This window comes from Lathamus discolor, chromosome 2 (assembly GCF_037157495.1).
Source record: "Lathamus discolor isolate bLatDis1 chromosome 2, bLatDis1.hap1, whole genome shotgun sequence".
Taxonomy (NCBI): Eukaryota; Metazoa; Chordata; class Aves; order Psittaciformes; family Psittacidae; genus Lathamus; species Lathamus discolor.
The window spans coordinates 5,150,475-5,164,160 of NC_088885.1; the positions used below are offsets into that span (position 1 = coordinate 5,150,475).

The following is a 13,686-nucleotide window of genomic DNA, read 5'->3' on the forward strand; positions in this document are numbered from 1 at the left end:
GTTTCTAGCATAAGGCTCATGGACGTAACGTCCCACAACTGGTGTGTGAATGGTTGATGAATAAAAGCACTGGGAAGTGATCTATGTTATCACTTACTCTCAAAAATCTAGAGGGTTCTTGTGCAAATAGTACCAGTCTAAGCATAAAATTGAAGGTACTTAACGCAGGGAACATAATCAGATGATCAAATGATATGTGCAAAGGCATGAATTGCTTGCCTGTAGAAAGAGCAAATATAATAATCACTGTCTGTTGGCTTTTTATCCTAAATTCAGTGTCAAGGACTTAACCGATGACCTGAAATTCTGCAGTCCCAGGTCCCACATCTTCCTGTGTTTCAGCAAATCTACGAGGCAGTGGAGAAGTATTCACAATATCTAGTTGTTTGGGGGGCTTACTACGTCCTAAATCTGTATCTTCTCTCTGCAGAACAAAGTGGAACATCCCCTCCCCAATAACACGTATCTCAAACTCTTCAATGAGCTTGTGCGTTTGTGCAATTCAACTGAAATTGTGAAATTCTTGTCTTTAAAGGCAAAAATGTGCATGGAAGCAGCAAATCTACACTAAACATTGCAACCTGTTCATGGGGACAATCTCAGGCTTAGAATCACAAGAGCCATCCGCTTCACACAGTTGTGCTCAGCCAGGCAGCGAGCGGGAACATGCTGTTTTGTGTGTGTGTGCAGCTGAGATCTCACTAAAGGGCACATCAAGGACAGTGGAGCCTATACCTGATCAGAAAACGCATACTGGGTTTAGTTCCTTTATCAAGTGCATCGGTTCGCTGGTAAAGCTCTCTTTCAAAAGGTCTGTTTTCCAGGAAGGGATCACAAAATAGGAGGCTGCAGTTTCTTTCAAGAAGGCAAAGGTTTTGCTGACAAACTGAAGCAACAGCCTTTAATTGAATTCTGGGGAAAGCAAGCATTGATGGACTGCTTGCTGTGAGCTGCCCGATGGGCAGCCTGTTACCAAGCCACGTGACTCTCCAACACAAATGCTCCAGCCCAGCGAGTATCCCAAAAAGCTTTCTACGTGCAACATACCCAGAGGCTGTTTACCTGCCCAATTTTATAGCAAATCAGATGGAATCTGTTGCTGGATAACCGCTCCCTGCTGCTCTCTCTGCTCAAGCTAACACCTACCAGCCTAACAGAGAACAACACAGATGTTGTCTCCTTTTCTCCCTAGGAGGCCTCGTGAATGACAGGAGGAGACTCTGCTGATCTATATCAAGTGATCCCCAGTACCTTTAAGCATATGTCAGCGCTATGTTTCTACCGCAGGGATTAATTATATATGGCTTGTGCAAGCTGAGAGCCCTCTGACAAAGCAAGCAGGCTCATTTGCGCTAAGGACACAGTACCTAGTGGTCACAGGATCAGAGGGTGCGATGGAGCTTTTGAAATCATCTAGATGACCTTTGTCTCCTCTGAGAGATGGGGTTTTTCCACTCAGTGCTTCAGTGGCACATTGAAATCCTCCTGACTAGCCTGTTCTAGCATTTCAGTGTCCTAACCTCCTAATACATTTTTGCCTGATGTCTAACGTCAAGCTACCTGCACTATAAATGCATTTCTTCATGTCTTATCTACTGCTATGGACACAGAACAGGTTATTCTTCCTCTGGCAGTAGACTTTTTGTACTGTTACCATGCCTCCCCACTATGGCTACACACGAGCTATGTATAATTGTACAAAAGAGCCATTGGTGCATACTATCTTATTAATACCATGCAATTATCCACAGAGAGTACTTGGCAATAGAAACAGCAGTTGGTGGGTGCTGGTTCCTGTTAGAGGCAATAGGCATTAAGAGATAATGCTGCTTAGCACCTTTCAGAAGGCACTGAGAATCGGGTCTTCTCTAAAAGAGGAATTTTGTCAACTTCTCAAACACTTATGATGAGCTCTTGGACTCACTTCAGACCCGAATGGAGCGCTGGCTTGTCCTAACCTTTGCGCAGGGTGAGTTCACTGAAGAGACAATCAAAAGGCAGCCAGGCTGCCAGTTAAACCCGAGGAAGGCGAGCTGCCTCCACAGCAAGGGGACACAAGATGCGTGCCAGCCTGTGTCACAAGGCGCAGCCAGACACCACCGGTTTTGCTCAGCTTGCTGCAGAGTGGTGCAAGCCTGTACATAGGAGACTCTTTCTACTGGTAGCAGTGGGCATTGTGCCAGAGCTTGGAGATGAGAGAGTGCTGCTTGGGAGCACCTAAGTGATAATGGCATGAAGAAACGCTCAGACTGGCATTTACTTCCAGATGCTTTAGTGAGAGGTGTCCCTGCCCATGGCAGGGGGGTTGGAACTGGATGATCTTATGGTCCTTTCCAACCCTAACTATTCTATGAATCTATGCTCTAGTGACAGGTCCTCACACAGACACTAGTGCTGTAAGCAAACACCAAATAAAAGCCCTTCTATTCTTCAGGAAAAATAAATGTGTGAAGAAGAAAGCCTCGTATACAGCTTGTGTGCCAAGGGCTTCACCAGTTACCACATTCCCCCTTAGTTTATATGCAACTTGGAAGCCCGCAGCGAACAGTGCATGCATGGTAAATTATAACGTTCATGTTTTCTTACAGAGAATGCAGACATATTGTGGCTCATGCTGGAGGGCTTAAATCATCACATTAGGTCTTTATAAAAGATGGAGATCGCTCAGCCTCATGGGAAAGGCATTTGCATCTTCATCATTGCGGAGGCAACAAACTTCATCCATAAAGATGCGCCTAGAACAAATGGCAGCAAATTGTGGACACATGTTTTGCTTTAATTGGTCCTCATCAGCTCAATCTAGCCAGTGACTTCAAAGGGTCTGAGAGATTTCAGATTAAATAAGCTCTTTGAAGATACAGTTTGAAAGCACTGCTTCTTTACAGTTAAATCACATGTTTAATTGCTTATTCATAAATTACGAATAGACAAGAGGTAAAATAGCATCACCCAGAGCCCCTGTCCCAAATGTAGCACTGCAGTTTTTACAAAGTCTACCTCTTTACAACTGGGATCAGATTCAAGCCAGATACAGCCATATTCAAAAGAGCAGCTGCTGCTAGTGCCATTTTCACACATACTATTCTTGATCAGCATAAACGGGTGGAATATGCTCTTTTTGGAAAGCACAGCAGAAGAATATGGATGGCAACAGACTGATTACATAACTCAGCTAGAATTCACACACAAAAAGACGAAAATACGTATGCCACATTTAATCTTACTTAGGTATGGCCCTGACTTTTAAAGGTACAGTTAACAAATCTCACTAGTCTGTATATCAGGCAAGTATCTATGTAAGTCTTCTCTTGTAGCCCCAAAGCCAAGCAATCCTTGTAAGTGTGAGGGTCCTACTGTCAGGCACTGCACAGACACAGCTAAACACAGCTCAAGTGAAGAGGTGGAAATGAATACCGGATGAGTGCAGCCACTCCTGGTCCAGGGACTGAACCAAGACGTGTCAAGCCCCGTAACGACACACCAGTTTGGAGATTAAACTGCTTCTTCCTACATTTCTTAGCCACAGGCACGGTCACACAAACACACACAGAGCTTTGTCTCTCCAGATGATTGCTGTTGCTACAAAACCCACCAATGCTCTATTCAAGCCACCCTCATTTTCGACTCATGTACAAGGGCACTTCTCTATAGCCCTAAGCCTCAACTGATCACTCACAACACAGCAGACAAGATGAAAATGCTGCCCCATCAGAGAGGCAGCACCATGGACCCCCTTATTGCAGCAGCAGATGAGGAAGGTGAGCACATACAGGACACTGGTGAATCAGCCTGAAGAAGAACACCCTCTCCTGATACTTCCTCTCTGAAGGTTTGGGTGTTTTCTGCGTAGTCACAGCAATTTTCCCTCTTTTGTGCAAATGAAACAAGTAAGACCATGCTGCAGGCCGGTCTTATAGCATCAAGTACAGTTACAGGAAGTACATCAAAGTCATTTCCTCTTCCTTGGTTTCAGAATGCACTCTCTGGAGACTGTTTTTAGCACTGCAGTGAAACTGGGGGAAAAGTGAGCTTAAGTAACACACCTAGAGGGTATCTGAAAGAAAACTGATTAAATAGGAATTAAGTAACTTGGTGGATCTTGCCATAGGCTTCTTACAAACCAGCCAAGTGAGAAAAAAATCATTCCAGATGCCCCAAATATCTCTTCTATAGCTTTAGCTGTTGCATTTGTTAACGATAACTACATTCCATACACAGTTTGGCTGCACTTGGAAATAAAGCAGTTTGTTTATCTGTCAGTAAAAACAATATGTTCCGAATCCATCTTCCCAAATTACAGCACGGAGTTCACACGATTGTTTCTTCTTCACACTACGTATATGTGTGCGTGTATAATTTGCTTAATCTCTCCCTCTTCCATTTCAGTGTTTCTCTATATTCTGTCTAGATCTTCTACATACTACCTTGAAAAACAAAGTCATTTAAAGCAGCAGGGATAGCAATGGGGAATGATGCCAAGCAGGGAAGCATGGTATTAAAAATGTACAGAAAGACCCAACACCGCCACAGGTTGGATGTGGAGTATAACTTCCTTTTTCCCTACCATCTTGCTAGAAAGGTATTTCTGTATTTAGTTTAGTATTTTCTTTACAATTAACCTAATGTTGGTCCAGCAACTGAGATCAATATAGAAATAAGTTAACTATTCAACACGTAAAACATGAGACAAAGTACTCTGGCTCCTCAGCTACTGCGAAACTACCACAGCCCCCAGTGCTGTCAGTGGGCTTCTGTTTAGAGAGTCCTCCCTGAGGAACTCTTCCCTCATTGCACCCCAGCCAGGGAGCCAGCCTCTGGAGCCAAAGGTGTGCTCTGGGCACATCAAAGGTTGTGTAGGCACATCTGGCCTAGCTCTATGCTCATGAGAGCAAAACAACCTTGGGTGCACCTCCAGAATCTCCCCTCAGATGCCATGAAGACAAAGCTGAGTTTCTCCTATGTTATAGGAGAAGCTCTAAGTAAGAATAGGAACACTAGTCAATCTAACAGAGCAAAACAATCTCCTGTGTTATATCATGATGGCAGTAAGTAAAGCCAAGATATGGTATTAACTAGATTTCTCTAACAGTGCCTAAAATATTTGTTACATTTACTTTTCACACATGCCAAGAAAAGCAATGGTCCTTGCATTAATCATTCCATGTATGCTAAGCCAAAACTTAATAAAAAGAAAGTAGTCATCTCAGGAAGTGACACAGGATTTAGGTCTGCATGAGTCTGGAGCTTCCCTCTCTCATACATAGATACTGAGACCATCACCAGATGCGCCAAGCGGGATGGATTCCTTTTGTCTACCGAGAACTAGACAAACCCCATTATGTTATTTCTTCCACCCACCATCCTCTGTTTCTACATCTCGCAGTCCCAAGGCACAGCAAATCACTTCTCTTGTACAACTCTGCAGAATCAGCTGGTAGTTCGACCTGGTTTTTAAATACATCTTCAAATATCTCAGTTAACAAGGTCATTTAACTTCCATATGGTTCTCCAGGTACCTGAAGCAAGGCACATGGTTAAGTATCTCCCTGAACCGTGCCCTGCATAAATATGTAAGGATTTGAATAGTTCCTTTCTTACAGAAAGACAAATCAGCATTTACTTACTAAACAGTTGGCAATAGAGGACCTGTAAGCTTCTCTTCATGGTATCATGTGGTCCTGCTGGTCCGCCAGTTTATTCATGATTCTGTCCAAAAAACCAAAAGGAGAAGAAAATGATTTATGACAGAAGACACATCCTATTGTTATACCCTATTGATCACAAAATAACATGAACCTTCACAAGAAAATGGTATTGATGAGCAATGGGAAATTGCCTAAGTGAGCTTTGCTTGCATTAATTCTCCAACAGATTGGCAGTGAAGGGCAGAGTTATGGCCAAAAAGGGGAAGAATTCTCAAGACTATGCAAAATACACACACTGAGGATTACTTTCACCTGTGCCTCTGACTTGATAAAATCAGTATCACAAGAGTCTTTGTAGTCTGGAGAAAGGGTCCTCAGTGGAGGAGCAAATGCAGCTTTGTCCTGGCAACTGTTAGCATCACGGTAGCCAGCTCATCACCTCCTGGCCTACCCCAGCAGCTGCCTGGGCTGAAAGCTAGAGCTGGAGCAACTGGAGAACCCTCTTTGTGTTCTCCTAAAGTGGTGTTCACCTACCTTGGTGGAGGTGGGAATCTCATAACTCTTGTAACTGTCTGAAAATGGGATATAGCAAAAATATCCGACCATCCCACCTTTTCCCACCTGGGGAGTCACTAACAACATTTAATGTGGCCTCTAGTTTTCAGGACAACATAATTTCATCTTCCGAACTCCTGGGGACATTTCTGAGTCATTTGAACATGCCCTCATAGAAATCTTTCAGAGCCTATTTAAAATGCAATCATGAAGACACAAAATAAACAAGTAAAATGAATAAATAACACCTTTGAACTGAATAAATGATGAACAGTTTGTGAAAACAGAACCATGTTTGACTTCTCTGGGGAAGCCTCAAAAGGATCAAGACTCCTCTCGCCTGAGTTCTGTAACAAAAGATGCTAGGGTTTTGTGAAGTTATTAGATATGGAAATTCAGGTACACAAATGTGGCTTTTGGTTCTCTCACGCTTTCCTTTGCATTTAAAATTGGACCTTAAAAACATTTGTGTAACCTGCAGAAATGTCAGGATTTGCCAGGTGTGTTCTCCTAAATGAAAGCAACCCTCAACGAACCCTCAAGGCCAGGCTGGACAGAGCTTTGGGTGGCATGGCTTAGTGTGAGGTGTCCCTGCCCATGGCAGGGGGTTGGAACTGAATGATCTTGAGGTCCTTTCCAACCCAAACCATTCTGTGATTCTATGAATTAACTTACTATGTTTAAATGAAAATCAGAATCACTCATGCCATTGTCTGAGCAGCAGACTTGCTGAGGGGCTCCTGGTCTCCTCTTTCTCCTTAAGGTTTACCAAACAACAAAGCAGACGCAGCAAATATGTCTGCTTTATATAGTCTTCATGCATAAATAGACATCGTACAGTCTTTTACAGCACTTTCCAAAAATGCATATACAAAAAGTCTATGTTTAGCATCCATTAACATATTAATAAGAAATATACGCAGGAAAGGACAAGAACCAGATACGCCACCAACAATGTGGAGATCCCACATACGCAAGGACTCTGCCTTGAAATTTGTGTCAAAACAGGATATATAAGCCCTGACCCCTCTGAAGTCATAAAAGGACAATGGGGAAAAAAGGGGACTCTGAAACTGCAACCCCAAATTCACATTATTTACTTTGTATAATTTGAACTGTGCTTGGCAACTGCGATGTGATACAGTTTTTGGCTGTGAACCCCATTTTCTTCATATTTCTCTTCCATTTCCATATTAATAATACCAAGAATGTATAACGGCATTTGTTTATAGATTCTGGCATTGTGGCTAAAATAAATGACATGCTTTTGCAGATATATTTGCTTAGATAGGACTTTTAGGGCAATTTAGCCTGTGCTAAGAAATAGGAAATAGTGTGTGCATATGGGGAAAGAAACAAAGATTAGCAGTGGAAAACTTTCACTAGGTTCTATTGCCCTCAGTTGGAAGACTTACGGTTTTAACTACGTGGCCATAAAATCATACATAGACAACTTTGAGAAGAGGGATAAATCAAATGTTGCCATGGGTTTACAACCTCCCTATTTCTTCAAAGTCCTCAGTATGACTTACAGTTAATAGAATAGAATATTCCAGTTGGAATGGATCTACAATGACGGTCTAGTCCAACTGGTTTAAATTTAAACATGGGTGGAAATATCACAGTTAAACTAGCTGTATTTTTTTAATAGCTTACTTCTTGTGTACAGGAAATGCATAGAAACCAAGGATTTATTTTACAGGTATTTTATGGCAAGAGACATTTTATGATATTTATTTGTATACCTTTGGAGGCCAAAATCACAACCAGTGATGGTTTTCCAAAGAATGCTTGCAATGACTATCAAGCTATCAATGAGCTTCACAAAGCTCAGGCAGATGAACCAGCCCATTAAGTGGCTGAATCAAGATCTGACACAAGAACAGAGGAACCAGTGCTGCCCCTACCCAGTGAAAGCTCAGTGAGCCCATTACCCTGTCCTTAACTTCAGCTGTTAGCAGGACCACAGGGAAATAATGTGAAACAATATAAGTAATCCTTACACCCTGGCACAGCTTGCTCTATTTGCAGCAACCCTGAGCTGAATACAGTATGTGAGCTGCTCCGGTTTTTAAGTTGACAGTAATTATTCCTTACTTATGTCTTCCATGTCATACACAATTTTAGTCTTTATTAGATCATTCAGAACCTTTTTCAAGCTGAGGAATTCTTGGGGTTTTATTTCTTTCATATAGAAGATACACCCTATGTCAGATAATTATCATGCATTAAGCTGCGCATTTCCCTTCTAGTTCAGACCTGAGGAGCTGGGAACAAAATTATATGCAGCCATCAAAACTTGGGTGTGTTGGAATTTCATATAGAATCATAGAATGGTTTGGGTTGGAAAGGACCTTAAGGTCCAGTTCCAACCCCCCTGCCATGGGCAGGGACACCTCACACTAAACCATCCCACCCAAGGCTCTGTCCAACCTGGCCTTGCACACTGCCAGGGATGGAGCACTCACAACCTCCCTGGGCAACCCATTCCAGTGCCTCACCACCCTAACAGGAAAGAATTTCCTCTTTATATCCAATCTAAACTTCCCCTGTTTAAGTTTTAACCCGTTACCCCTTGTCCTGTCACTACAGTCCCTGATGAAGAGTCCCTCCCCAGCATCCCTATAGGCCCCCTTCAGGTACTGGAAGGCTGCTCTGAGGTCCCCACGCAGCCTTCTCTTCTCCAGGCTGAACAGCCCCAACTTCCTCAGCCTGTCTTCATATGGGAGGTGCTCCAGTCCCTGATCATCCTCGTGATCCTCATGATATAGGACAGTGATGCTTCCTGCTTCTTCTCTAGTCTGTTCTCAATTCTGCCTATGATTCTCTTCTTTGTAAGTGCTGCTGAGCGTTACTCCACTGTTGCCTAGAGCTTCCTGAGTGGCAATAGCTCATCTGGAGTCCATCCTCAGCTATGTAGACATGAGATTGTTTTTTACATGTGCGACTTTGCAATTATCAGAAACAAATTTCATCTGCCATTTTACCTCCCAATCACTTACTACCATGACATTTTTGAGAAATGGCAACAAAGGGCCATTTATTATTTTTTATCATTATTCTTATTATTTTATAACAAATATACATCGACTGCATATAACAGCTCCTGAAGCTGCCACAGTTTCAACACTAATACTAATTTCAGCAGCTTCCAATCACAGTTCAGTCATGCAAAATCCTCTATAATCCCTGGCAGTGCTCAAGGCCAGGTTAGATGGAGTCTTGGGTGACACGGTTAAGTGCAAGGTGTCCCTGCCCATGGCAGGGGGTTGGAACTGGATGATCTTAAGGTCCTTTCCAACCCAAACCAGTGTGGGATCCTGTGATTACAACTCTAACAAGAGAAAGTGAAGTTTCATGGTCAAGTGCTTGAAAAGCTGCAGAGGAAACCTCCTTTCAAGTATCAATCCATGTCCAGCCATCAGTACTACCGCACGGCCATACAGGAACACCTAATCCCAAAGTTCTTTGCCTGGAAGTACTTGGGTTTTGCAGCCTTTATCTTACACAAATCCTTTGCAGGTTCTGTGATAAATGCATTTATTTATCACCAGCAAGAAAGGTGACACACTGAGTGGCTGGTAGCTGCGAGAGCTCCCGTTCACCAACCCGTGTTTTCTGCATCTGAGCAAGCATTTCTAGGCACTAACAGTTCAGCAGAGTTGTGCCCACGCAGATGGGAAATGCACACACAGAGCCAGTTCCTGACCCTGGTTAATGTAAAACCAGAGTATCACAATGTCTTTTAAATACACAGACTGCCACTTACAACAAGAAAAAGATACGAAAAGTGAGCAGAAACAGAAATGGTCCTGGAAAAAAAAAAAAACCCAACGACAAAAAGATTGGGAAAAAGGGTTTTAAAGTTTAATAATCCAAAACCCAACCCGAGTACCTGAGATTTGCATCCTTTTCGGTCTTACTCTATTCCTTAACACTTCCTGGAGTTTTCTTGGGATTATACTTCTCCAAAATCCTAATTGCAAAACATACTGTGCTTCACTGCTTGCGAAGCCACCCTGCATACTTGAGGGAGCTTTATAGTATAAATATACCGCATCTCTGATTAAGATTAAAAAAAAATAAAATACTCTTAACCTTGATTTCCTAGATCCATATTTAAGACTCCAAGTAAATGGGTATATTCCCAATTAGCCTGAACACCTGCTGCCTCTCCTCTGAAAACCAGGCAGTGTGCGCTTGCAGCCAAGAGAGCCAACCTTATCCTGGGCTGCATCAAAAGCAGCGTGAGCAGCAGGCAAAGGGAGGGGATCCTGCCCCTCTGCTCTGCTCTTCTGAGACCCCACTTGCAGCACTGTGTGCAGCTCTGGTGTCCTCAACATCAGAAGGACACGGAGCTGTTGGAGCAAGTCCAGAGGAGGCCACGAGGATGCTCAGGGGCTGGAGCACCTCCTGTATGAAGACAGGCTGAGAACATTGGGGCTGTTCAGCCTGGAGAAGAGAAGCTGTGTGGAGACCTCAGAGCAGCTTCCAGTGTCTGAAGGGGGCTACAAGGATGCTGGAGAGGGACTCTGCATCAGGGACTGTAGCGATAGGACAAGGGGTGATGGGTTCAGACTGAACCAGGGGAAGTTCAGGTTAGATCTAAGGCAGAAGCTCTTCCCTGTGAGGGTGCTGAGGCGCTGGCACAGGGTGCCCAGAGAAGCTGTGGCTGCCCCATCCCTGGCAGTGTTCAAGGCCAGGTTGGATGGAACTTGGAGCAACCCGGTCTGGTGTGAGGGGTCCCTGCCCATGGCAGGGGGTTGAAGCTGGATGATCTTAAGATCCTTTCCAACCCAAACCATTCCGTGATTCTATAATTCTATAAATAAAGGCCTAATTCTGACTTTGGGGTGTTCTTTCTCTATAAAGCCAGTTTCCAGTTTGTACTCAAATCAACTTCAGTCTAGAAAGACCCATCCATCTTCAACAGGTATGTTTGTGGAGATTTGTTTGCAGAAAATGTGTCACACGCCTACCCTTTGTGCGAAAGCATTAGCTAAGCATTCGGTGTCTGAAATGGACACTTTTTAGTGCACAATATTTCACGTATAGTTTATCTTACACAGGATGATGAATAGATGTGTGAAATCCCTCTGGATGGGTAGCAATATTGTCTTTCACAGTAAGTGATCTCCTCAACGTTGCAGCTACATTAAAGAGGACAATGAAGACATAATGATGAATAGAAGACAAAAGAGTCCAAAAGAGCTGACAGCTCCCAGCCATTCATTATGTCTGATGGGAATAAAAATTCCTTATGGTGCCTTGAATTAAAGAAGAAATGGAGGAGAATAGAAGGTGAGCATTGAGGCAAAGCTAACAGTCAATGGACAATCCTTGTTCTTTGTGAGCTGGTCTAAGAGAAACCAGGAGAATGAAATAAAGCAGCTGAAAAAACAGTAATCAAAAGAAGGGACAAGCCAAAGACAGGCTACTTCCATCACATAAAGCACCCAAACTTTGTCAATGATTTCTGACTCCTCTACTGATCATGCTGGAAAGAAGAAAAAGCTGCATCACTGACAGTTTCCAACTATATCATTCCTGCTTCCGCAAAGAGGAAAAGACGCACCCAGAAGTTCTTCCATCTTCAATCACTGTTGAATCCCCAGGGAAGCAAACACAGCCTTGATCCTTTCTATATCATGCTGTCCCATGATGTTCAACGAATGCCTTACAAGACCGCAAGAGTAGAGCCTTCTCACAACTCAGAGAGCTGTGACTGCCCCCAGGACTTACTCTCCCAGTGTAAATTCCACCACCAAGGCCTTCACCCGCTGCTTCTCACAGGTTAGTCACTTTGAGGGCAATTGAAGTGTGCCTCAACTACACAGGGGTTAAGGGCGACGTTGTGTTTCCAAGTCCGCTTCTTAATTCAGTGGCCTACTTCCACAACCCGGCTGCTCTTTTGCAAAACCGATGTCCCCAGAAGCTTTAGGGGATGCTAATGAAAACACAATTAATTTGCAGTAATAAGACAGCTCAGAGCAGGAATTCTGTGTTCTTGTTCAACATGTGCCACACTGTCTGCTGTGATTTATTTCCCATGGCGTGGAACATGCAAACCACCATTAACATCTTCCTTTAGAGCATCCTGAGCGCAGCATTTCTGATAGTTATTTCCCCCTTGCCCTTAGCACTTTCAGTACCCTTTGGAATGAATCCGTCTTTGCAGATTTAAGAGCAATTCACATCTACTTCCATAATTATCCACAGAAGCGTACACCTTTCCCTTTCCTAAGTTCTCCAAAGGATAGGATCTACCCTTAGGATATCACAGCTGATCAGAACAATGCTGGCATTGTGTACACCTGTCATATGTGCATAAGGAATAGTCAGGTAGGAGCTGAACCAGAGCTAGTACTATGCTTTTCTTCATAGACAAGACTTACATCCTCTGTCACATGGATTTAGAAACAGAGAATCTCACTCCATCCAGGAAAAAAACAACCCCAAAGCATCTCTTCTCTCTGCATCACATGGTTTCAACTGAGAAGTCCCAGAGATGGAGATCAGAACAACTATAAAGCACTGGGCTGTTGAGCATCCTTCACACTCGATTTATAGTGCAAGGGACTTCATTTCTTGATTTTGTTCCTAATTATACACCATTAGCAAATACTTCTGGAGGCAGCGCCAGTGGGACAGAAGTCTAAACATCAATTGCCCTGTTTGCTTCTTGTTCCCACGAGTGCACAGACATGACCCTGTGTGTGTGTGTGTGTATGTCTGTCTAGTTGTAGAGTAAGAAGGTAAGAAGAAGCCTCTCCTTTTCATCTTTAATCTCTGTGGAGCTCTGAGGAGCTACCATCTGCCTAAGCATCAAACTGACTTAGCTGTAAGGATAATTAGAATTTGGTCGGTCATATGCATTAGGGGTGGGAAGGAAAAAGACCCCTGTGTGCATTTTAAAACCTTTATATTGTTGAATTCAGACGCAGTAGCATTTATGTAATAGAAGTACCTTTGCTCCACTCTCCCCCTACACCATGACTTAAGCTATGCAGCTTACTAGTTAGGTATTGTTTTGTTGCAGTTTTACCACACATAAAAAAAATCTTTTCCCCTCCTGCCAATTAGTTCCAAATTAATTCACCATCTGGTTCCTGTTATCAAGTTATTAGAGATGAAAGCTGAATGACAGTCCCACAGGTCAGTGCCTATTATCTGCAGTAACCTAACGCTGGTTCATTTTAAGGCGCTACAAGATGCCATTAGACACCCTTACTTTACAACAAACCGATTGCTGCAGAAGGGCTTGTGGGTTCCCATCTGTCTCCTGTTGTTGAAAATGGCTTCTTCTCTTTTCAGTGCCACGGTGCCATGTTTCCAGCTGGAGGAAGTAACTTCTGCCGCTTGAATAACATGAAAATCTCTATTACCTCACAATAATATGAGATACAACAAACACCTTGAGCCATTCGAATTGCTGTCAGGAAATCTCACACTGGTGACTATGTGCTTTGTCAATTTACTTCCACTG

At 43.2% G+C, this 13,686-nt stretch overlaps 1 protein-coding gene across 7 annotated transcripts in view; it reads right to left on the reverse strand.

Moving 5' to 3' along the window:
• Positions 1-13,686, reverse strand: part of TMEM108 (transmembrane protein 108) — a 254,374-nt gene that overhangs the window by 80,181 nt on the left and 160,507 nt on the right. For all 7 annotated transcript variants that reach the window (XM_065665572.1, XM_065665574.1, XM_065665575.1 and 4 more), the window contains one exon: positions 5,625-5,706. In XM_065665572.1, the coding sequence (XP_065521644.1) occupies positions 5,625-5,664 (40 nt within the window). In that variant the 5' untranslated portion in view covers positions 5,665-5,706. The remainder of the gene's footprint in view (positions 1-5,624; positions 5,707-13,686) is intronic.